Genomic DNA, 22257 nt, shown 5'->3' on the forward strand with positions numbered 1-22257 from the left:
GTTAGGCTTAGCTAAAATGCTACAGTTGTCAAAAATGTACTCATCGTGCAGCGCAACACTCCATTAGTATCGCAGTTTGGTCACCTTTGAACATCAGTCACTTCTTTGGTTGTTTTTACATCTAACTAGACAGGCCTCGAGTTGGCATATTGTGGACGATACAACAATTAATACCAAGTTATCCACAAAAGTGAGATCACTGTTTTATTCTCATTGCCAATCATCAAACACACAAAAGTGAGATCACTGTGTTTTATTCCCATTGCCAATCATCAAACAAAATTCAAAGCAAACTTAAACCCGAATGCTCACCCTTGTTTATCACACGTGTCCTTCATAAGTGAGCACTGAACCAAGCTTTTCAGTTCCAGCAAGTATCTTTATCTAATGAGAGCTCACCAACTGGTAATTAATATATTGAAGTTGTTTCCACTCAATGTTACTATTCTATTGCCTGGCTCCGGCCGAACGCTGTGCCACGGATGTGAGTTTCCGCAAAAAAGTTAAACTCACCAGCGTGCGGGCGGAGCTAAAGCTGATCACTTTGTTTTGTACAATATCCCGCATTTAGACTTCACCGCAAAAAAACAATGGCAGTCCTTTCTAAGCCTGAAGTATGTAGAAAACAGCTCAGTTTGTCATTAGGCAAACTATTCTGTATAATTGTTTGATAATTCTGTCAGTGCTTTTTATGTTCCGTAGTTCTATTAATTCAATATGTATTTTTTGTCACCTGTCACCCTGCATTCAAGCATCTATTATGAACTACTTGTACACCAATCAAAAGTTTCCATTTGTTTAAAAAAATACATCTTGATCAAAATGGTTCCAGACACACAGATATTCTAAAAGATTATTGTAGTACATTAGTCAAAACAACCCACACTGAGGTTACAATGATATTGTAAATATGGCATATTAATCAACAAACATCTTGATTTCATAGAATACATGTCCCCTCCCTGTTTGATTAGAAAGTGTACTGTTATTATGGATCAACTCTTTAAAAGGCATCTATTCTAAACAGTTTAAAATCTCAACTGAACTAGTCTGTTCTATTTTCAGGACTGTCTTCATTCAATGCCTTTGGCTTTCAGCTCACTTTTCACTCTGCTCAGGTAGTCAGGGTCAGGATAACCAAAACTGTGGAAAAACACAAAGCACACAATACAATCTTGTAAATTAATCAAATGTAAAATAATTGTCAACTGTTACAGAAGGTTAATATAATCATATCCATCGTTTTAGGTATTTTACCCTTGTGCCCCTCCATCGATGTTGGTCTTGTGGTGAATGTCGTTCCATGTCACACAGTCGTCTGTCCCAGTGGTTCTGGAGGTCCCAACTGTGAAAATCAGCTTCTGGTTGAAAGCTCTCTCCAGTAACTTCAGCACTTCGTTGCCCTCCTGGTTGTCAGGGAGATAAGCTATTCTATGGGCCCCAATGAACCCTTTTCCAGGGTTGGAATGTTTCTTCTGAAGTCAGGAAAATGTCAAGAAAATATTTGTCAGTGTAGTTAAACATTTTGCTGTTAACCCTCACAGTGGTGATTAGTACAAACAATGCATTATGAGATAATTCAGTGCTGTAAATTTGTTACATTTATAATGAAAAGTCTTTTACCGTCTGTTTTCCACTTGGTATATCATAGCTGATAACTATCATGCCATAGCCACGGTATCCAGGTAGGCAGTGGTAACTTTCATGTTTCACTTTCATTGTTCCCTCAGGCTGGTCTCCCTCCACCTTTCCAAACACATCCTTACACAAAGGACATCTGGGGCCTGAGAATTCCACTGCCTTCCTCAGACATTCTGTACAAAACTCATGGCTACAGGACAACTTTCTCTTGTTGATAAATCTGTCCATGCATATGGAGCAATTATCATCTTCAGGCCCTCCTGTTGCTCCTCCATCTCCGACTGCTCCCCCCATGGCTGCTCCAGTGCTGGATCTGTCGCCAGGATACTCAATCTTGTGCTTGTCTTCTTCTTTAAACATAGGCCTTTTCAGCATCATCTCTAGCTCTTTGACAGCAGGGCCCAAATGTTGCGGTAGGCCGATCAGCCTCCAGGGACCATAGTTTTCTCCTGCCCAGACACAGCGGTGTCGAGGGTGGATCTCCTCCAGCTTGTCCCCCACAGTCTTTGCATGGGTAGGGTCCAGCAGGTGGCAGCTCATCGCTGATGTCGCAACCTTCTGGTAGAGGTGCATGAGAGCTCTGATGGCGTGGCTTTCCAGAGAGACTGCCGGTGGAGTGTGTGATATTGTAGGTCTGGTTTTAATTTTTACTTTGCCTGGAGACTTTTCCTCCATGAAATCCACTCTAAATGTATTTTTGATTGCTGTTATTTTCTCATGAAAGGCAGATTTCATTAGATCCCAGTGAGTCTGGTCCATGGCCAGCCCATGTGACAAAAGTGGATCTTTGATGTCCATCCCAATCATCCGTGGTGTTTTTGGAGATCTCAAAACAGGTCCTCCAGCAAATCCAGATGCTTTCTCTGTGGAGCTGTGATCCATTCCAAATGTCATTACTGTAGTCTTCACCCCAAGAGCCTTCTTGACTGCCATGATGCTCTGAGCCGGCCCAAACACAACGTAGCCATTGGCAGACACATTTAGTACCAGCCTGGTCTCCTCATTCTGGATGTTTTTCAGCGTATTCATGAGGTCTCCTGGATCCCCAGGTGTCAGATGGGTGGAAATGCTGTCCAAATCAACTACACACTTCTGGAAGAGGTCACTGAACTCCTGGTGGGCTTTGGTCAGCATAACATCTCTGCCTGTTTTCTGTGTGACCTCTTTGATGGACACCTTCACTTCTGCATTGATTTCGACTCCATTTCTTTTCTCTATGTCCTCCATCTCCTTCCGGTAGGCCTGATTCAAGTACACAAAGTGGATCAGTGGGACTGGAAAGCTAATTTCCTTCTGCCCAGGGTCTTCATGGCTCTTCATTCCATTGTGACTCATGCTTTGTGCCGCTTCTGCATTATCGTTCCAATCCGCTTCTGGCTCGGTTTCCCTTACGATCTTGGTAAACTCTCTGTGGAACTGGTTCACTTCATCAAAGCTCCCTTTTACAGCCAACTTGTGATCGGCGGTTTGGTAATGACGGTGAAGGGCAGCCCGTACTTCAGGTTTGTAGCCACCGATGTCAATGTTAGCACTTACAGTTATTGGGAGTTTGACCTAGAGGCGGGGGAAATAATATTTAAAAGATGTATATTATACTTTTTATATTATAGTTGATTTGAAAATGCTGTCAAATAATCACGCATTTGATTTACATACATCCTGTGGCATGTTGGATGTTGGAGGCAAGTCTTCCATTGAGCTGGGTTTACTGTTTGATTGATTCCAGGGTTTAAATGATGGTGGGTTAGCCCCGTGAAACCGCACAGTGGCTGATGTCTTGGCCTTGTCTTTGAAGGTCACCCGCGTTTCCTTCAGCTTCAGAAGGTCCTCAACGACTTAACAGGGCAGATGAATAATAGCAGACAATCACACAATAATAATAATTAAAACTCTTAAGAATAAAATACAGAAATGTATTCCCAAATCCAACTTGCTAACATGGCAAAAACCCTTTGCTATAGGTTTGGGAATTTAAAACAGGGACACATCATTTGCATCAATGTTAGTGAAGATTATTTTCTTATAGCAGCACCTCTATGTCTTGAGCGTCTCCTCAACATTGAAATGATACAGGTATTAATGTATCCTTCTAACCTGATGGGGGATGTATCTTGACTTCGGCCAATTTTCCGTTCAGCCTTTCCACGGTGCAATCTGTTTCTTTAACGTTATTATTCAACCACGACTGGAGACTTTTTTGAAGTACAGACTTCCATGACAATATTGCTTTCCCAGGCCACTCCACACTGACATAGACTGTAGCCTCATCTAAAGTAGTCTGCTTTTCCTCTCTCTCGTCCTTTGCCTGATTCAGGTCCTGAAAAAGTTACATTTGCGTTGTTCAGGTGGCTTAGTAACTGATAAGATAAGAGGATGACGTCATGCTTTCAAGGCAGATATCAGAACCTGATTGACAGGGGCAATAGCAGAAACTGTTGTCTCCTGAGCTTTGACCAGAGTACTACAGTAGTGTCTAAAGCTAGTTAGAAAAATGACACATCCTTTGATCTGCTAGATAGAATCATTACCACATCCTGAGTGCTTTGGGGGTTGATGGGAGAATGTTGATCTCGCTGTGAGTGTTTGTTTCTAGCAGAGCCATTATCTCCTTCAGCAGGATAATCCACACTCATCTCTTTGGAAGAGGGTGAATGAGGCTAGAGAGAGTGATGTCAAATATCGTACATGTTGTAAAATATCTACCATCATTAATGCTTCAAGAGATATACTTTTAGCCTTATGGAGATATATATTCTAAAAACACCAATAAAAAGAAAACAAGTAATGTCCTTATTTAACATGTAACGTACATTCATCAGAGTTTCACAGCTATCAAAAGACAAAATTACTAACATTGCCATAGTGCCTGGAGTCATACAGGGGTGCTGAGGGATGCTTCACCTTAAAGTCATTATCTGCTTGATACAGGTCTGGGTCCTGGATTATAACATGTGGAAATATTGATTTGTCCAGTGAATGTGTGCCCTTGTTGCACATTAATATATGTATTATACAAATATTCACAGCTGTCTAAAAATAAAATGACTAACATCATCAGAGCTTGGGATATTAACACAGGTTGCTGAAGGTGTCCCTCCTCCAAAAGTCTCAGAGAACCGATCGGCAGTCTCTCGGGCTGATGCATCTTCTTCAGACACGTCCTCGGATATTTCTGCCTGAAGGAATAACTGAACATCAGTATGAGCGGCAATTCTAGTCCAAAAAAGGAAGCCACTTTGGACAGTCCAATAGAAAAACTTGATTATTGGTTTGATAATAATCCTGTTTTTTCAGAGATGAGTTGAGTCACAGTATCATGAGGTCATGTAATACATAAACTTCAGGTCCCTGAGGCGTAACTAAGGTTGATGTCCGCACCCCGTGGAAATCTCATTAGCATAATACAAATACCCCCATATAAATCTGACATTTTAAACTAAACTCAGCAAATAAAGAAAAGTTCTCACTGTCAACTGTGTTTATTTTCAGCAAACTTAACATACTTAACATATGTTCATACAAATATCATCAAATATTTACACAAGATTCAACATAAACTGAACAAGTTCCACAGACATGTGACTAACAGAAATGGAATAGTGTCCTGAACGGGGGGGGTCAAAATCAAAAGTAACAGTCAGTATCTGGTGTGGCCACCAGCTGCATTAAGTATTGCAGTGCATCTCCTCCTCATGGACTGCACCAGATTTGCCAGTTCTTGCTGTGAGATGTTACCCCACTCTTCCACCAAGGCACCTGCAAGTTCCCGGATTTTCTGGCGGGAATGGCCCTAGCCCTCACCCTCCGATCCAACAGGTTCCAGGCGTGCTCAATGGGATTGAGATCAGGGCTCTTCGCTGGCCATGGCAGAACACTGACATTCCTGTCTTGCAAAAAATCACGCACAGAACGAGCAGTATGGCTGGTGGCATTGTCATGCCAGGATGAGCCTGCAGGAAGGGTACCACATGAGGGAGGAGGATGTCTTCCCTGTAACGCACATCGTTGAGATTGCCTGCAATGACAACAAGCTCAGTCCGATGATGCTGTGACACACCGCCCCAGACCATGACGGACCCTCCACCTCGATCCCGCTCCAGGGTACAGGCCTCGGTGTAACGCTCATTCCTTCGACGATAAACGCCAATCCGAGGGATTGTGCGTTCCTGGTGTAACTCGGACAGTTATTGTTGCCATCCTATACCGGTCCTGCAGGTGTGATGTTCGGATGTACCGATCCTGTGCAGGTGTTGTTACACGTGGTCTGCCACTGCGAGGATGATTAGCTGTCCGTCCTGTTTCCCTGTAACGCTGTCTTAGGCGTCTCACAGTACGGACATTGCAATTTATTGCCCTGGCCACATCTGCAGTCCTCATGCCTCCTTGCAGCATGCCTAATGCACGTTCACGCAGATGAGCAGGGACCCTGGGCATCTTCATTTTGGTGTTTTTCAGAATCAGTAGAAAGGCCTCTTTAGTGCCCTAAGTTTTCCAAACTGTGACCTGAATTTCGGAATGTTCCACAGGTGCATGTTCATTCATTGTTTATGATTAATTGAACAAGCATGGGAAACATTGTTTAAACCCTTTACAATGAAGATCTGTGAAGTTATTTGGATTTTAACTAATTATCTTTGAAAGACAGGGTCCTGAAAAAGGGACATTTCTTTTTTTGCTGAGTTTAGGTATTTCTTTGCATTGGATGTGCCTCAATCCACCGTATCCGCCTATGTCCCACTTCCACATTTGCGGTGAAAATCAAATCAAATTTTCAAACGTTATCAAATTGTATTTGTCACGTGCCGAATACAACAGGTGTAGTAGACCTTAGTGAAATGTTTACCAACAAGCCCTTAACACTTATTTTTCTTACAACTGCATTGTTGGTTAAGTAAAAAATTAATAAGTCAAAAAATAACATCATTAAAGAGCAGCAGTAAAATAACAGTAGCGAGGCTATATACAGGGGTACCAGTACAGATTCAATGTGCGGGGGCACCGGTTAGTTGAAGTAATATGTACATGTAGGTAGAGTTAAAGTGACTATGCATAGACAATAAACAGAGAGTAGTAGCAGTATAAAAGAGGGGGGACAATGCAAATAGTCTGAGTTTCCTGTTCAATACAGGATACAATGTAAGATCATGCTGCTCACCTTCAAGGCCCTCAAGGGGATGCACCTAAATACACATGCCAACTTCTAGAGAATTATTCCCCAGCACGCACACTACGATCATCAGACTCAGCCTGGTCACACCAGCCACAAACCTGTGGAGCATGGGTGACAGGGCCTTCTGACATGAGGCCCCTCAGCTCTGGAATGCTCCACCAACACGTCAAATCAAACTTTGTCACATGGCCAAATACAACAAGTGTAGACCTTACCGTGAAATGCTTACTTACAAGCCCTTAACCAACAGTGCAGTTCAAGAAGAGTTAAGAAAATATTGACCAAATAAACTAAAGTAAAAAATTATCAAAAGTAACAATAACGAGGCTATATACAGGAGGTACCGAGTCAGTGTTAGGGGGTACAGGTTAAAGGTTGTATTGAGATCTCGTAACTTCTGTCTGTAGCGTCCGAACAGTTTGGGCTACATACTAATATGACCCCTCTGTTGGAAAGGTGAGACTCTCACGAACACCTACATGTTGTTTTGCTTTAGGATGTCCACAAGCCTCACAAAACTCATCTGAAGGTCCCCCAGTACCAGTTGAAAAAAAATGAATGGAAGTACACGACCGGTCAAAAGTTAACACCTAACACATTCAAAAGGTTTTTCTTTATTTATACTATTTTCTACATTGTTTTGATGTCTTCACTGTTATTCTACAATGAGAACACATATGGAATCATGTAGTAACCAAAGTGTTAAACAAATCAAAATAGGCCAAGTTCTCATTTACAACTGCGACCTGGCAAAGCAGTGCAACAAAAACAACAGAGTTACACGTGGGATAAACAAACGTACAGACAATAACACAGTAGAAACATCTATATACAGTGTGTGCAAATGTAGTAAGATTAGGGAGGTAAGGCAATAAATAGGCCATAGTGGCGAAATAATGACAATTTGGCATTAACACGAGTGATAGATGTGCAAGTAGAGATACTGGTGTGCAAAAGAGCAAAAATAAACAATATGGGGATGAGGTAGTTGGATGGGCTAGCTTCATGAGGTAGTCACCTGAAATGGGGGGGGGGGGGGGGGGGGGGGGGGTATACAGAAGTCCTATTTGGTAAAAGACCAAGTCCATATTATGGCAAGAACAGCTCAAATAAGCAAAGAGAAACGACAGTCCATCATTCCTTTAAGACATGAAGGCCAGTCAATCGGGAACATTTCTAAAACGTTGAAAGTTTCTTCAAGTGCAGTCGCAAAAACCATAAAACTCTATGATGAAACTGGCTCTCATTAGGACCGCCACAGGAAAGGAAGACCCAGAGTTACCTCTGCTGTAGAGGATAAGTTCATTAGAGTTACCAGCCTCAGAAATTGCAGCCCAAATAAATGCTTCACAGAGTTCAAGTAACAGACACATCTCAACATCAACTGTTCAAAGGAGACCGCGTGAATCAGGCCTTCATGGTCAAATTGCTGCAAAGAAAACACTACTAAAGGACACCAATAAAAAGGAGAGACTTTCTTGGGCCAAGAAACAAAAGCAATGGACATTAGACCAGTGGAAATTTGTCCTTTGTTCTGGAGTACAAATTGGAGATTTTTTGTACATCCGCAGTGTCTTTGTGAGACGCGGTGTGGGTGAACGAATGATCTCCACATGTGTATTTCCCACCGTAAAGCATGGAGGAGGTGGTGTTATGGTGTGGGGGTGCTTTGCTGGTGAAACTGTGTTTTATTTAGAACTCAAGGCACACTTAAACAGCATGGCTACCACAGCATTCTGCAGCGATACGCCATCCCTTCTGGTTTGGGCGTAGTGGGACTATCATTTGGTTTTCAACAGGAAATTGACCCAACACATCTCCACCAAGAAGGAGAGTGATGGAGTGCTGCATCAGATGACCTGGCCATCACAATCCCCCAACCAAATTGAGATGGTTTGGGATGAGTCGGAACACAGAGTGAAGGAAAAGCAGCCAACAAGTGCTCAGCATATGTGGGAACTCCTTCAAGACTGTTGGAAAAGCATTCCAGGTGATGCTGGTTGAGAGAATGCCAGAAGTGTGCAAAGCTGTCATCAAGGTAAAGGGCGAGTATTTGATGAATCTCAAATATATTTTGATTTGTTTAACACGTCTTTGGTTACTACATGATTCCATATGTGTTCTCATTATTTTGATGTCTTCACTATTATTCTACAATGTAGAAAATAATACAAAGAAATAAAAACTCTTGAATGTGTTGAAGGTGTTCAAAATCTTTTGACCGGTAGTGTATATATGGAGACATAAATAAGGGGTTAAATACATGTCAAGAAAAATAACAAAATGTTCCCCCCCAGGTTAGACAGGGGCTTAGACTGTTTAGTGCCAAAAATAAAGGGGTTAAATACATATATATTTAAAAAATGTTTCCTCGTCTTTCTTATATCTCTCAGATACAGGACAGACACATCAGAACAAACTTCCTTTAGATTTTCTTTATGGGACTATCTGGTCCATGCAGTGACTCTCTTTTCAATCTGTTTATGTGGGCTAATATATTTCGATACTTCAAGGGGTCTGAAAATTCTAAATCAAATAGCAAAATTAGCCTTTGTATGACCTTTTTTTTAAAAGATCCTATAGCTTAGTAACCCCCCCCCCCGGCTTAGACAGGGCTTAGATTTACGGGTTAAATGACACTGTTTAAGGCTCTCAAAAGATACTGAGCAACAGTAAGCGGTGCTAGTATACCACAGTAGAGTCCTATAAAACTCCTTACCTTGTAAGTAAAAGCACTTTGAGAAACACTAGACCGTTGAGGCTGTGACTGTATCACTGTTACAGGGCCACTGGATGTTCCTGTGGGCTGGGAGAGACAGTGGAGAGCACTTTTATTTAACCATCACAAACCTGTGCCTTCACAAAGTTATAGTTCTTGTTATATTGGTGAATTCTCTCTCTTAGTGGCTCTGAACTGAAGTCTTAGGACAAGGCTCGGGACGCACTCTATTCCTCCATTGAGGATGCTTTTTAGTCCAGTAGTAGGCGAAGGCCGGGATTTGATTTGATTTGATCCCTCATTGTCGGCAATGCAAAACCAGCCGCAAATCAGTTGTTTATGTCGAATGGTTGTTATATTTCAGTCTTCTGCAATGTATATAAAGTGAAATATTGGGATGCAAACTCAAAATTGAATACATTTCAACTCTATATATCTGACATGGTACAGGTGTCTTATTTTTTTTAAAGCCCATAACCATATGTATGAGGTGTATACTTTTGTTTCAAAGTAGATTTGTTTAAGACTAGCAAGAAACACTGGGTGACCCTGATTTAGCTCACTGCAGTACAAGGTTAAAGGCAACAATACCTGCATTCAAGAGATCACATTCACGGTAAACGCTCCACATGTCGGCTCAATAGCAAACTGCCTTTAAATAGTGCATAAATAGTGCATAAATAGTGCATGGTCGACACACCGCGAATGGATAGAATCCAAGCCTAAGGCCTATATTCAATCAGTTCCAGCGCTAACCCGCAATAACTGACAACTGCATAGCCGTTTCATTGCTTTTGTTTCGGTGATGTCGGACGTGTAACCTGCATTGGAGAAGCTGTCAAATCGATGAACGTTTGTGCCTCCTCAACATGTGGTTAACGCAATAGCCTACATTTCCACATTCTAAATAGAAGTAGCCTACGCCGAGACAAAAGTGTTTAGTCATAATAATTAGAGCACAAGAACATTGTAGGCCTTTATGAAATACTGTTAGTTGATGTTAACCCTAAATACCCAACTTAAAGTCACCGGTTTGAATAATGTCACACCTGCGTAACATATGCTACCCCTGGTCCCATCCTTTGATACCTACCACATGAATCTGTATTTGCGAAAGGTCATGGGGCCGTTGCTGTTCTGGTCCAGAGACTTCATGGTTTCTGTTCATCTCTGCAGTTGATGTCTTGAAAGAAATAATGATTGTTAAGTTCTCATCTTAAGTTTTTTTAGGATAAAAATGTTCCATGATCTAGCCACAATACAAGTGCATATACTCACATCCATGTACTCTATGTCTGACATGTTCAGTCTCTGTGCTTACACCACTCAAGATGTCACTTTCACTTCAGCCAGTCCTAAACACCATAGGTTTAGCATTTTAATTGCCCATTTGAACACAATGCACATCAGGTTGGTATGTGAAAAACTACTATGTGTGTGAAATTAGAACTAAAATGTTCATTGTATTATCATAAAGTATAGAAAAGGCAATTGCTTTCTCTGGCTATTAGGGGACACTGGGTTGGTTCTCACTTTTCTATTACTCTTGTTCTTGTGTTTCTCAGCATGTCTTAAGCCCCGTTTATACCCGGTTCTGACAGGTATCATTTGTCCTGAGCTTGTCCACATTCTGATTGTGCCCACATTTCCAGACAGGTGTAGATGATTAAGAGACACATTGTGGTCTGATTGTGATCAGATCTTCCTGACCACCTTCGGATGTAGTCAGGAACGGATTGTCTCTGGATATATTACAAGTATTCTTGATTCTTTAAATCATCAGTATCCCACCTTCTAAAATAATTTACAGGTGACCCCATTGACTTATGACATCAATGTGTCTTAAAATAAATCAACATTTTGAAAGAATAGCGGTCAAATAATTTGCATACAGGGAAGGACCAGGAAATGTGGTCACGACGAGGACACAAATAAAATGCATTTGAATAACATGTAGACACTATTTCTGAAGATGTGGGCACGATCAGAATGTGGATATCAGGGCAAAGGACACATGTTAGCTGCAGGTATAAACTAGGCTTTGGACTCCTTTAAAAGCGGCAAGCAGCAGTTAAAGCAATTTTCCCACCCCTGTTCTGGTAAAAATCTGAGGGATGGGGCTGTAGAAATATAACCATTCTCAGATGCATCCATAGCTCTGTTTATACAAGGACTGACCATCCATGATATCAAAATTATAGTTGAAACCATGTTTTAAGGTTTGTTTACATTTACATTGTTTACAGACATTGGAGTAAAACAAGCTTATATATTTGGGATTCTGATGGGGTACCACAGTTGATACAAGCTCATGAAGCATTTATTTAGAAGTTATATTCTTCAAGGCGCATGAGAAAAAGGAGAGCCACCGGAGAAGAATCAAGGGGACCAAGTGCTTCGACATCCGGGCGAATGACTTGGTTTGGAAGAAGGGCGAAAGGAAGGTGAGCCCCGGGAAAGCTTGGTGCTCCTAGCTGGGGTCACCATCAGTTAAGGTGAATATAAAAATCTCATAACTATTTGCATTTGCCGCCTCGTGGTGAGCGGCATCGCCATGCTGTCATTAGTACCCAACACTGGCCCAAGGGTTCCTCAAAATAGTCAACTGGGTCACGTTAAGTAACCGCTACTTCCAGTGTACGAAAGACTATTGAGAATAAATATTAGTTCATCTTGGGAGAGCTGTAACTCCGCCCACCGGTGATGTGGAGCAGAGCATGCTGGGCAATCTTTGAGTAGAAGTAAATAACTAGAGAAAGTACACAAGCCGTGATGAGTTCCAGCCATCTCCTGTGATTACCTCTAGTTAGCATTCTTTGTTTTAGCCAAGGCCAGTGTGCATCCTTCAGAAATGTGAGTTCATATTTCTTACAATACATGTGTTATGGACGCACTCTGTTGTTATGCTAATTAGCGTTATTAGCGTAGTCTTATGCCCTGCGGTTATATGGATATATACTGGTTGTGGGTATTTTGTTAGCAATGAGCCTTGTGGATGCATTATACATTCAAGTTCATGCAGTAGTGTGAGGATGATGGTGCTGTGTAGTTGCACTCCTCTGATCATTCCTTAGTGAAGTCACAGCCATGTTAGGTTGTATTGCCCTGTGCAGCAGATAAGATATAAATAATATGGCTACAATTGGTTATGTAATTGGAGGTTGTATTAAGCCTATACCTGCCATTTACTATTGTATTTAATTTCCCCCCTTTCAGAACCACACAAACTCTTAGTTAACACATTTGTTAAGCCATACACTGTGCTGTGCTGTTACTGCTCTGTGAATCAGCGTCAATAAACAACCTCAACTGGAATCATACCGGTCTGTCATCTGTGCTCTTACAAGCACCTGGGAGAGAACACAGTGCTAAGTAAAACCTAACCCTAAATAATATACAGTCCACCAAGTCCTCAACTACCTCCAGGTAGGTACTGTTAAGGTATATGACTCCAGTGGTCATGACACCACCATGGAGTTTCTCTCACAACTCATCTCTATCTTTTCGAGGGATCATCCCTTACCTTATCCTTTCTTTTCTGTCTGCCATTAACATTACTGCATGTCTAATCAAACATTTAAATGATTCAATAACTGTATTTTTACATACCTGATAATCCTTTAACCTGTGTGTTTGCTTGTTTACGTCTGTCTCCTACCCTTTACTCTGCTCCTGTTCTCCAGGACCTAGGGGTTCTGCCTAACACCCAGACATGGATCCAGCTGATGTCCTTCATTACCAACCACCCCCCAACTTTTCATTACATCAGCTACTGTTATTGTCAAGTTGTCATTATCTGCTAAGAAAGAGCAAGAAAACTATCATACAGGGCACATAATGTGAGATGCACAGATTATCTAAAAACAGTAGCACTGCAAACACTCAGAACAAAGACGGCAGCAGCACCTGGACTTTGCAGTTTCCCTCTTCGAGTCCACCTTCCAAGACTGACTACGTGATGAAAACAAGTGACAAGCAGAACCTCCCATCCACACAATACCCACCACCTCTCTTTTCCACACATCGGAATGCAGTATTTCAGTCTGATTGCCATGTGAGTGTACAAAAAAATATGAAAGTAAATTGACACACACGCACCAAAAAAAATAAGTTTATGTATTTAAATCTAAAATATTGCCAGATTGGTTTTCACAGCTGTTTCATAAGGTGTTAATTATTGTAAATTGTAACTTATCCCTTGATGGTATTTGTTAGTTCAACATTGTTGTATCATAGGACATACAATAGATATATTCAACCACAAGGGTGTACTAATGAGCTGAGCTTTTTTAAATCATAAGAGGACTAATATTATTTCAGTGTAGCTAAGGGAAGGCCTGTTTAAAATGAAAAACATGCCAGCCAGACAAGCCAGTGTACAATCAAATGTATTTGCATATGAATGGAGTGGAATGTGGATGTCTTTGTGATCTGTAAGGTAAGTAACAATTCAGTTGACCATTTTATGTGTGGATTAATTGTCGGAGTAGAGGACCTTGTGCATTTCAGGTAAAATAACAACTCAATGTTTATATCCCAGGACAAATTAGCTAGCAACAGCAAGCTAGCTAAATAGGACAAATTAGCTAGCTAAATTTAAGGTTTAATGCTTTTCGACCTGTCCCCAAATTAACGTAATTGCTTGTTTGTTTTGATATTTAAACCTGTGTGTCGTGATCGCGTTTGGTGTGGTGGGACAAAATAATTTATTCACGATGGCGCACACGCGCAGCCGGTTTGGGTTCCATGTAACACATAGCTGTCTGTGCGGGTCGCTACAATAGAACATTCATGCAAACTAACACGCGAACACTACATCTACATGACGTGAACGAGCCGGCAGTTTGACGACTTAGGGAAAAAAAACATGTCTCCATTGACAGTCTATGTTAATACATAGTACATACATGGTATTTTATGGCGCTAGGAAGACGTTAGGTGACTTCATGAGAGGTATCAGTAGCTTCACGAGTATTATTTATGACCTTCATCACCCCCCATACACTCCAGTCAAATAGGGATACTCTGCTTTACACACACCTCGAATGCAATGTCGATACAAATAAGATTGTGTATTGTCTCTTGTATTAAAACAAATATGGGATCAACTCAGCTTTACTGCCCAAATACAGAAAATAGTATCACTTTCGTTTTACACAGAATTGATCATCTTTGCATATCGATTCAAATGAATCCACACAATTCTAGTAAACAGTTGCTTTCGTGATAGGCTGGTAAAAGTTCTAGAACCACATATAACCCTAAAAGAAAAGAAAATATATACAATTTAGGTGCGATTAAAGTTTACTTACAAGTGCGCACTGCGTGACGTTCTCACTCAAATTTCTTGCAACATATTTTGACAACTGGGGCTGTACAAGAAAACGAAAATGAAAGTCTTCCAGCTAACGTTACTGCTGACTACTGTAGCTAGCAAGTTGGCTAACTGACTAGAGCTAGCAGGCTACTGGCTATAATCATGATAGCCAGTGGAAGTAATTAGTCCCTCATGGTAACTAACGTTAGTAAGGGAATACCCCCCTGATTTGTATGTTAGTGAAAGTAAATCACGGTAGTCCCTCAACCTGCTACAAACTTTCCACGTTACTTTCTGTAGCTAGATCGTCTGTCTGGCTGGTGCCTATTGATATTGTTTGTGTGTGTGGGTTCAGACGTAGAAATCTTTCTGCAGAAATCCTTTCTGCAGCAGGTACCTCTGGGCTGGGGACTTCGTTTTGTAGCAGGTTGAGAGACTAAGGTTAACTTACTTCCACTAGCTAGCTACTAAACACAGCCATTAATGCACCGTGAATATTATATTAGGGGGCGTGTACTTCCAGGTATGAACAACAAAAAAAATGGGCTACGTTTTTTCGTTTGTTTTGTTTCTGTTACTCGATGCACAATTTGGAAACTATAAACGAGAAAACGAGTTGATATCCAGTTTTAGATTTCAAACCGAAAAAGTATTTAAAAAACGATGTATTTCCTCGTTTGGTCTTGCCGAAATGAAAGGAAATAGGAATTATCCAAAATTACAAGGAGCGACTCAAATAACGTTGATGGATATGTCCACTTCTGTTGTTTGAAAAAGAGTGTGCTTGCTGCATTTATAATAGTTTAATGTATACCACACGGAGTAATATGGCATTTTAATCAGTTTGCAGAATAATTTTGGTTAAATTTTGAACCCGACTAATAGGTTTGTAGGACTTAGGGACTAGTTTCTGTACCACAGGAGATTGCTCTCTTAAGGTGCAAAAAGTGTTTGACTGCCACGATGCACACTGATTGTATTACCATCTTTATTTTTTCAAAGGAATTTTCATTTTGGCAAAGTTATATGCATATATGCACAACTGTAATGCGTTAAAAAATCTGCTGCAATAAAACAAAAATACACAAATGTAAAACACATCAAAGCAGTATAGTAACACAAGGGCAAGTAAAATATTTTAAAAGTTTAAACAAAAAGATATGTAACAAAATGGAATGGAGCATAACAAACACTATGACAATGAAATGGCAGGATAAATAGTTTGAAAGGAATAACTGTTAACACTCCATTTAACACATTTGAACCCCACTGGGATCTGTATTATCAGTGACTTTGGCTATTGGGTGCATTTCACATGGATAATATATGGATGACAGTACTGTATATATCATTGTTATATACTATAGTGGTAGTCTCTGTTTAATAACATAAGGCAAAGTAAGGTAACATAAAAGCAATGCTCTTTTAGTAAGGGAGGTTCCTGACTAGACACTGAGTAAAGGCGTGTGGGTTAAGGTGTATTGTGTATCTGACTACATGAGACTGAATATGCAAGGACCCATACTGTATCTAAGTCCATAATACTGTACTTTCAATCTTACATATTCCTCATTATCCTTCTATTAATATTAACATGCTTAACAACCCACAACAAATAACATTCCATAATATATTATGGAATTCCCTGATATATCTTCCAAATCATGTTTGTTACTTTGGTATTATCAAATACCGAACTGATACTGTATCCTGACAACGCATTTTGCTGGTCCCTATTCACTTCCTGTTTAAGGAAAGAGTTTCTTTACCTTGATAACATGAACTCCTTCCTCACTGGCGAGATAAATGCATATAACTATCATTCATTAGTACATTAACCTTCAACGTACATAACCTTCAAATGATCTTCAAATAACCCTAACAAGTTGGTAATATACATTTAAAAAGTAACTTTCATAAGCAGGTATAACCCTCATCAGTTCTTAAAGTATGCAGGTATAACCCTTAACCTCCTTAAAGTGTGTAACATCCGTAAGTATATACACATTTTGACCTTCATAACTATTACATCATAACTATTAATACTAGGTATAAATTTCAGATTAAACTGTCTAATACTGACTTTCTGGTCCAATCCAGATTGTCTGACGTATTGAGTTGCCCTGTCTTTAGTGATAATATTGATATGTGAATATATAGAGATAGACATTAACAGGCAGACAAGTGACGAGAGGTGAAAGGACAGAGCAGGCTGCAGCAGCGGTAAAGGTAGGTGGGGGAAGGCATCAGCGTGAGTTAGGCTGTACAGGTTAACTTTAAACCTGTGGTATAACAGGTATGACAGCTGCAGACAGATCCACTATTCAGCCTCCTCTTTCAAGTCAAACCTGTGGGAGGGTTAAAGTAAAGTACAAGTGGTTTAATTAATTAACCAATCATTTTGTATGGCTACGACTCCAACGAGAAGACGCACACATAATAACAGCGTCAAGGTCAGTGTATTATGGCTAAATTGTCAGTCAACCGACCTTCGTTAGCGCAATCAATCCATTTGTTAATTGCTACCTGTTTTATGGCTACTACTCACCATTCTGTGACACCAGAGGCCAGGTCAATCTGAGCCAGCTCTATGTGCACCTGAAAGAAGAAGTTTGATAAGAACAAATATTACTATACACAGCATTCAAAACAAGTTCCATTTGCATAATACTAACATGATATTGCATGGGTGGAACAGAAGCATGAGTCATAATTTGCACCAGGTGAGAAAGAAAAAAAAAACAATGTTCAGACACCCATGTTTACTCCAAAGCTACCCAGCTGATACAGTTTAGTATGATGAGTAAAATATAGCCATAAAAGAAGATGCTGTAATCCAAGCCCAGGCTGACCTGTCCAATGATATCGCTGCTCCTGAAGGACGCTGAGCTGTTCTTCACCGACACACTCAGACGCCTGCGCCTGGCCTCCTCCACAGACAGATCAAATTCAAACCTACACAGAGGGGCAGGGACAATACTTTTACACTCTGCTGCCATTTAACACAGATAAGTTCAAATGACTCAGTTGGCAGTGAGACACACACATATAACATCTCATACCTCTCGTTATATTCTGGGTTCAGGTCTCTCTTCTTGACGCTTGTCTTCTTCTTGGTGGCCTTGGTTTTGTCTGGCAGCAGCATGAGGGAGATGTAGGTGTCCAGGCCATCCTTACTGGAGGACTCCAGATCCCTATACAGAAACACACAACATATAACATGATCCATGGCCTTAAAAACCAGTGTGGTCAAATGGTAAAGTAAGAGAAAGAGGTACAGTATGAGGAATTTGTTGAAAATATATAATAGTGATATCATTACATGAATGGACCCTTTCTTTAGCAGTGAGTTCAAAACTAGGCTATATGTAGGGGGCAGTAGTGTTTGTAGACCATCATGTGACCTGACAATGACAAACTCTGTGCTCTTGCAACATGAAAAGAGTTGAGTTGATGCAGACACTCAGATGCAGACCTGCAGGCATGGACTGCAATTGTGAGTTTCTTCTCCTTTGAGGCATAGGAAAGAGACAGCTTCACCTGCCCACAGTTTCCTGCAGTGCACGGCAGTGTCCCTTGACCTATCAGCTCCACCATTTTAGAGTCCAGAATCTGTTGAAAGATACACTTTGTAAGTAATAATTTCAACAGTAACAATAGAGGATACAGAAGTGTGTGTGTGTGTGTGTGTGTTTCACCTTAAGCTCAGCCCTCAGTAGAATCTGACTGTCAGGTGAGGCCCCATCCAGGTGCAGCCACTGATCCAGGACCAGATCTGGTTCTGACAGCAGCTCTCTGATTGGTACCACCAGAGAACCCATCGCCTGATCCCAAGCACTGGAGAGCTACATGTAGAGATAGAGAGAGACAGAGACACCCTTAAGTGACTGACCTGCTGCTGACCTGAACAAAATGTCCACATTAATGGACAATAAAGAAATTGTATTTTGTTGTAAATGAGTAACGCAAGAAAAAGCAAAGTGCTTGCAATGACACTCAAACAACCACTCACCTTCACTATGAGCATCTCTTCTTTGGGGTCACGAACCAGGAAGTAGAAAGCCTCGTCCCACTGGGGGGAGTGGGTGCGATCACACACCTTAAGAGAGATAGGGAAAAGAGACGTTAGTTGGTCAATCTAAGACAAATTACAAGCGTGATATTGTAAGCTGAGTCTCACCTTGGTTCTGTAGGTTGTCTTCCCCAGAGCTAGCTCAGCTCCAGCCTTTGGCTCCTTCCCACTCTTCTTTAACTAGAAACACAGATAAAGGTCACTCTAGATCAATTAGTGACATAACTGATAAGGGAAGAAAATTGATAATGTAAGACTATTATGGTGAGATAATGTATCAGCAGTGAAACAACACAAGAGAAAATAACCAAGTGAAGCATCACAGTTTATCACAAACATCAGATGACAGTAGGCCATCAAGATCATGGCAACATGACAACAGAATCCCATCAGAGGTAAAAGGTCAAAGGTGACTCACAGGCAGTGAGTGGGCTCTGTCCATATAGACAAAGAGGAGAGCAGTAGATGGAACAGCCTTGTTCTGGTAGGACTGGAGAGACTGCAGCTGCAGCACCTGGAGGTTGGGGAGGAAAGAGTTACATTGAGACATCTCGTGATACTAATGCTGTGCTCTGTTATGCCACATAGCAGGAGTTATGGAATGTGAATCAACTGCTTTCTGCAAATAGAAAGACTTTCTTGGAGTGACTGATAGGATGGGGAGGGAAAAGATAGGAGATGAGAGAGACAGAAGAAACTGAGAAAGGAGTTGGACTGACCTGATCCAGTCTGTCTGGTTGTGATACTGTAGGTACCCACTCCAGTACCAGATGTACACGACCTGACTTCACTTCATTCAGAGTGTACCACTGGAACACAGAAATATACGCTTTAGACTGTGTACAAATCTGGCAAATTCAGTAGAGGTAGAATGTAAAGCTAGACTGTGACAACAGTAATAACCTCACAATCAAAACTTTTATTACAAGTGATAAAAGGGCCACAGGACAGAGGAATTAAATCAATTCCAAACTCTGCCCTGACGTCCTGTATAAAGACTCTTGACTCACCTGGTCTGTGTACTGGGACCTGATGACATCACTCAGCCTGATCATGAACCTGCACACAAAAAAAACTACAAAGTTTTGGCAACTTTTTGGCATTAGATTCTTGTGACTTTTTATATAGATCTGTTTGATACGTAATAGTAGAAAAGTAGAAAACTTTGCAAAGCCGTCTACCATAAGGCCAAAGTGTATAAAGACAGTACATCTTATCTTGTGTGCATCCCAAATAGCACTCTTTTTCCTCACTTGGTGCACTATTTTTGACCAGGGCTCATAGGGCTCTGGTCAAAAGTAGTGGACTATAAAGGGAATAGGGTGCCATTTGGGACTATCCCTTGAGTATCAATAACAGGTTACTGATTAAACAGTGTATAGTTGTCCAGTTAGAACACACCTGCCCAGGAAGTCATCAGAGTCCATGTCTTTATCATACAGCTCTACCTGGATCTCCTCTCTAGCCTGGGGGGTCAGCACAGTCTGGGAAACACACACCAGGGAAAATCAATAACAACAAAACTAAACACAAATAATACTATTACATGATAATAAGGAAGAAAATGTACAAAGGTCACAAACTTCTAGTGGTCTCAGATACATTTTTACGACAAAACCCTTCATAATGATCCACGAGTGGAGACACTGCAGCTCATACAAACGATCTCTACTCTAAACTCTAAAATGTATAGCTTTTACTTTTTAAGGCACTGCACAATACATTTTACTGCTCATTTAAATGTGCACAATGTCCAACACCCTGTCCTAGAGAGATGAGCTTTCCTAAAAACTCCAACTCCCTCCATACCTCATACATCTCGTTCCAGATAGGGTTGAGGTTCTCCTTGATCACATGACTCTTAAACTTGACCCCTCCGATGTTGATCTTGACGTAGGGGTCACTCTTGCCCTTTTTCAGGCCCCCCATCAGTTTATCCATGGCAACCAGATCCTTGGCCTCCAATAGGTGGATTCTCATCACCCCCTACAGGACAAACAACATAACCCCAGTGACACTCAAGCACGTTTTGAAGGCATCCTAGTATTATCAAAATATGAAATATTATAGTCTTTTTGATACATTTTTGGTTTAATCCTTTACATTTTGGTTCAAACTATTGGTCTAAGCAATATATTTGTGTTGTCCCTTCAGTGAAGCACCCACCTCTGTGCCAAAGCTGGGGTTAGGTGTTGTGTGAGGAGGGCGGGTTTCAAGGACGACATCAGGCATGGCCTCAGCTTTCTCAGGTACAGACACAGAGGGAAGGCTAAACACTGTAGCTCTGGCAATGTCTTCTATACCAGACCTGAGTATACACACATAGGAACACAAACACACACACAGCATGTTTATAGTTGCTTCACCACACTGAAGATTGTCTATGCAGAGTCAGAGTACATGAAAAGCTCTCTGCATGCGTTGTTGAATGGAGCTCACCCTGCTGTTGGCCTCTGCCAGGGTTCTTGCTCCTCAGTGTCTGCTGTGACTGACTGTTGGGTGATGGTGATAGGTTCCTCCACCTCACTGTCTTCTGGCTCCTCTATCTGTCGGTCAAAAACACACGTCAATACTTTCACCTGCAGCTATAAAGTTGTAGTCGGTCATGCAATTCATATCAAAATCAATCAGAATCTGTCTTGTTAATACATAAACTCTTGGTTTCAATAAAAACACATCCACAGAATGCATCTTGAAACCCATATACAGACATCCACATCCAGGATCTCACCTCAGTATCAAAGCTGGGATCAGGGCTGGTGTGTGTGGGGATTGTCTCAGGAGGGCTGGGGTCTTCTTTGGCAGCCTCAAAGACCTCTTCTTCTTCCGGTTCTGAGACAGCGGGTTGGCTGGAGACTGCAACAGACCTGAGAATAAACACAAAGAGACACACATGTTGAAGAGTTTTATCATTTACATACACTTTATTAGGGTTGTCACGGTACCAGTATCACAAACATACGATACCTGATTTTCCGTGGCAAAAAGGAAAACACAAAGCAGATTCAACTCTTTGGTCCTTTAAAAAACCTGCTGTATGTAATATATTGCGTGCAATAAAAAAACATGTCATTCTGGGGGACAACATTGTCACGACTCCTACCGAAGGTGGCTCTCCTTCCTGTTCGGGTGGCGCTCGGCGGTCGTCGTCACCGGCCTACTAGCTGCAACTGATCCCTTTTCCCCTTTCTGTTTATTGGTTTCACCAGTTTGTGTTTTAGGCTGATTAGTCAGGCTTTATTTACCAGGAGGCCCGCCTGCTCTTTGTGCGGGGTTGTTTTGTGTAACTTGTGTGCACGTCTGTGTGTTACGTGTTTCCCATTTCGTGGGTTTTGCTG

The 22257-nt window shown here is 41.2% G+C and overlaps 2 protein-coding genes across 16 annotated transcripts in view; both read right to left on the reverse strand.

Moving 5' to 3' along the window:
* Window positions 1-191: 191 nt before the first annotated feature.
* Window positions 192-15752, reverse strand: LOC110494241 (E3 ubiquitin-protein ligase DTX3L). 14 transcript variants are annotated; one of them, XM_021569149.3, is made up of 12 exons: window positions 14843-15752; window positions 10809-10885; window positions 10624-10713; window positions 9531-9617; window positions 4692-4817; window positions 4495-4578; window positions 4170-4298; window positions 3736-3958; window positions 3298-3476; window positions 1624-3195; window positions 1258-1475; window positions 192-1143 (listed from the first exon to the last, which is right to left on the reverse strand). In XM_021569149.3, exons 2-12 carry the CDS (start codon window positions 10830-10832, stop codon window positions 1074-1076), a joined length of 2802 nt encoding a protein of 933 aa, XP_021424824.3. In that variant the 5' UTR covers window positions 10833-10885; window positions 14843-15752; the 3' UTR covers window positions 192-1073. The 14 variants fall into 14 exon arrangements, with proteins under 14 accessions (XP_021424824.3, XP_090061776.1, XP_021424828.3 ...); XM_090205650.1 differs by having other exon boundaries at window positions 10809-10883; window positions 15226-15364; XM_021569153.3 differs by having other exon boundaries at window positions 1258-1406; window positions 14843-15346.
* A 66-nt stretch (window positions 15753-15818) lies between these two features.
* The window catches only part of esyt1b (extended synaptotagmin 1b), a 41564-nt gene continuing 35125 nt past the window's right edge, over window positions 15819-22257 (reverse strand). For both annotated transcript variants that reach the window (XM_036950328.2, XM_021569148.3), the window contains exons 37-52: window positions 21651-21786; window positions 21359-21465; window positions 21086-21227; window positions 20729-20905; window positions 20321-20403; window positions 19930-19978; window positions 19639-19728; window positions 19338-19433; window positions 19028-19099; window positions 18860-18946; window positions 18546-18692; window positions 18323-18459; window positions 17910-18041; window positions 17700-17802; window positions 17396-17445; window positions 15819-17195 (exon numbers count right to left, since the gene is read on the reverse strand). In XM_036950328.2, coding sequence (XP_036806223.2) covers window positions 17168-17195; window positions 17396-17445; window positions 17700-17802; window positions 17910-18041; window positions 18323-18459; window positions 18546-18692; window positions 18860-18946; window positions 19028-19099; window positions 19338-19433; window positions 19639-19728; window positions 19930-19978; window positions 20321-20403; window positions 20729-20905; window positions 21086-21227; window positions 21359-21465; window positions 21651-21786 — 1636 coding nt within the window. In that variant the 3' untranslated portion in view covers window positions 15819-17167. The remainder of the gene's footprint in view (window positions 17196-17395; window positions 17446-17699; window positions 17803-17909; window positions 18042-18322; window positions 18460-18545; window positions 18693-18859; window positions 18947-19027; window positions 19100-19337; window positions 19434-19638; window positions 19729-19929; window positions 19979-20320; window positions 20404-20728; window positions 20906-21085; window positions 21228-21358; window positions 21466-21650; window positions 21787-22257) is intronic.

This window comes from Oncorhynchus mykiss, chromosome 17 (genome assembly GCF_057628025.1).
Source record: "Oncorhynchus mykiss isolate SJ-2025 chromosome 17, ASM5762802v1, whole genome shotgun sequence".
Lineage (NCBI taxonomy): Eukaryota > Metazoa > Chordata > Actinopteri > Salmoniformes > Salmonidae > Oncorhynchus > Oncorhynchus mykiss.

Bases quoted from the DNA above. Each gene is read 5' to 3' on its own strand.
- LOC110494241 (XM_021569149.3), bottom strand. From the start codon at position 10,832: ATGTCAGACATAGAGTACATGGAT. The intron at 4,579-4,691 runs GTTAGTCATTTT...GTTATAATCCAG, and splicing joins ATATCCCAAGCTCTGATGAT to GACCCAGACCTGTATCAAGC. The intron at 1,476-1,623 runs GTAAAAGACTTT...TCCTGACTTCAG, and splicing joins TACCAAGTGGAAAACAGACG to AAGAAACATTCCAACCCTGG.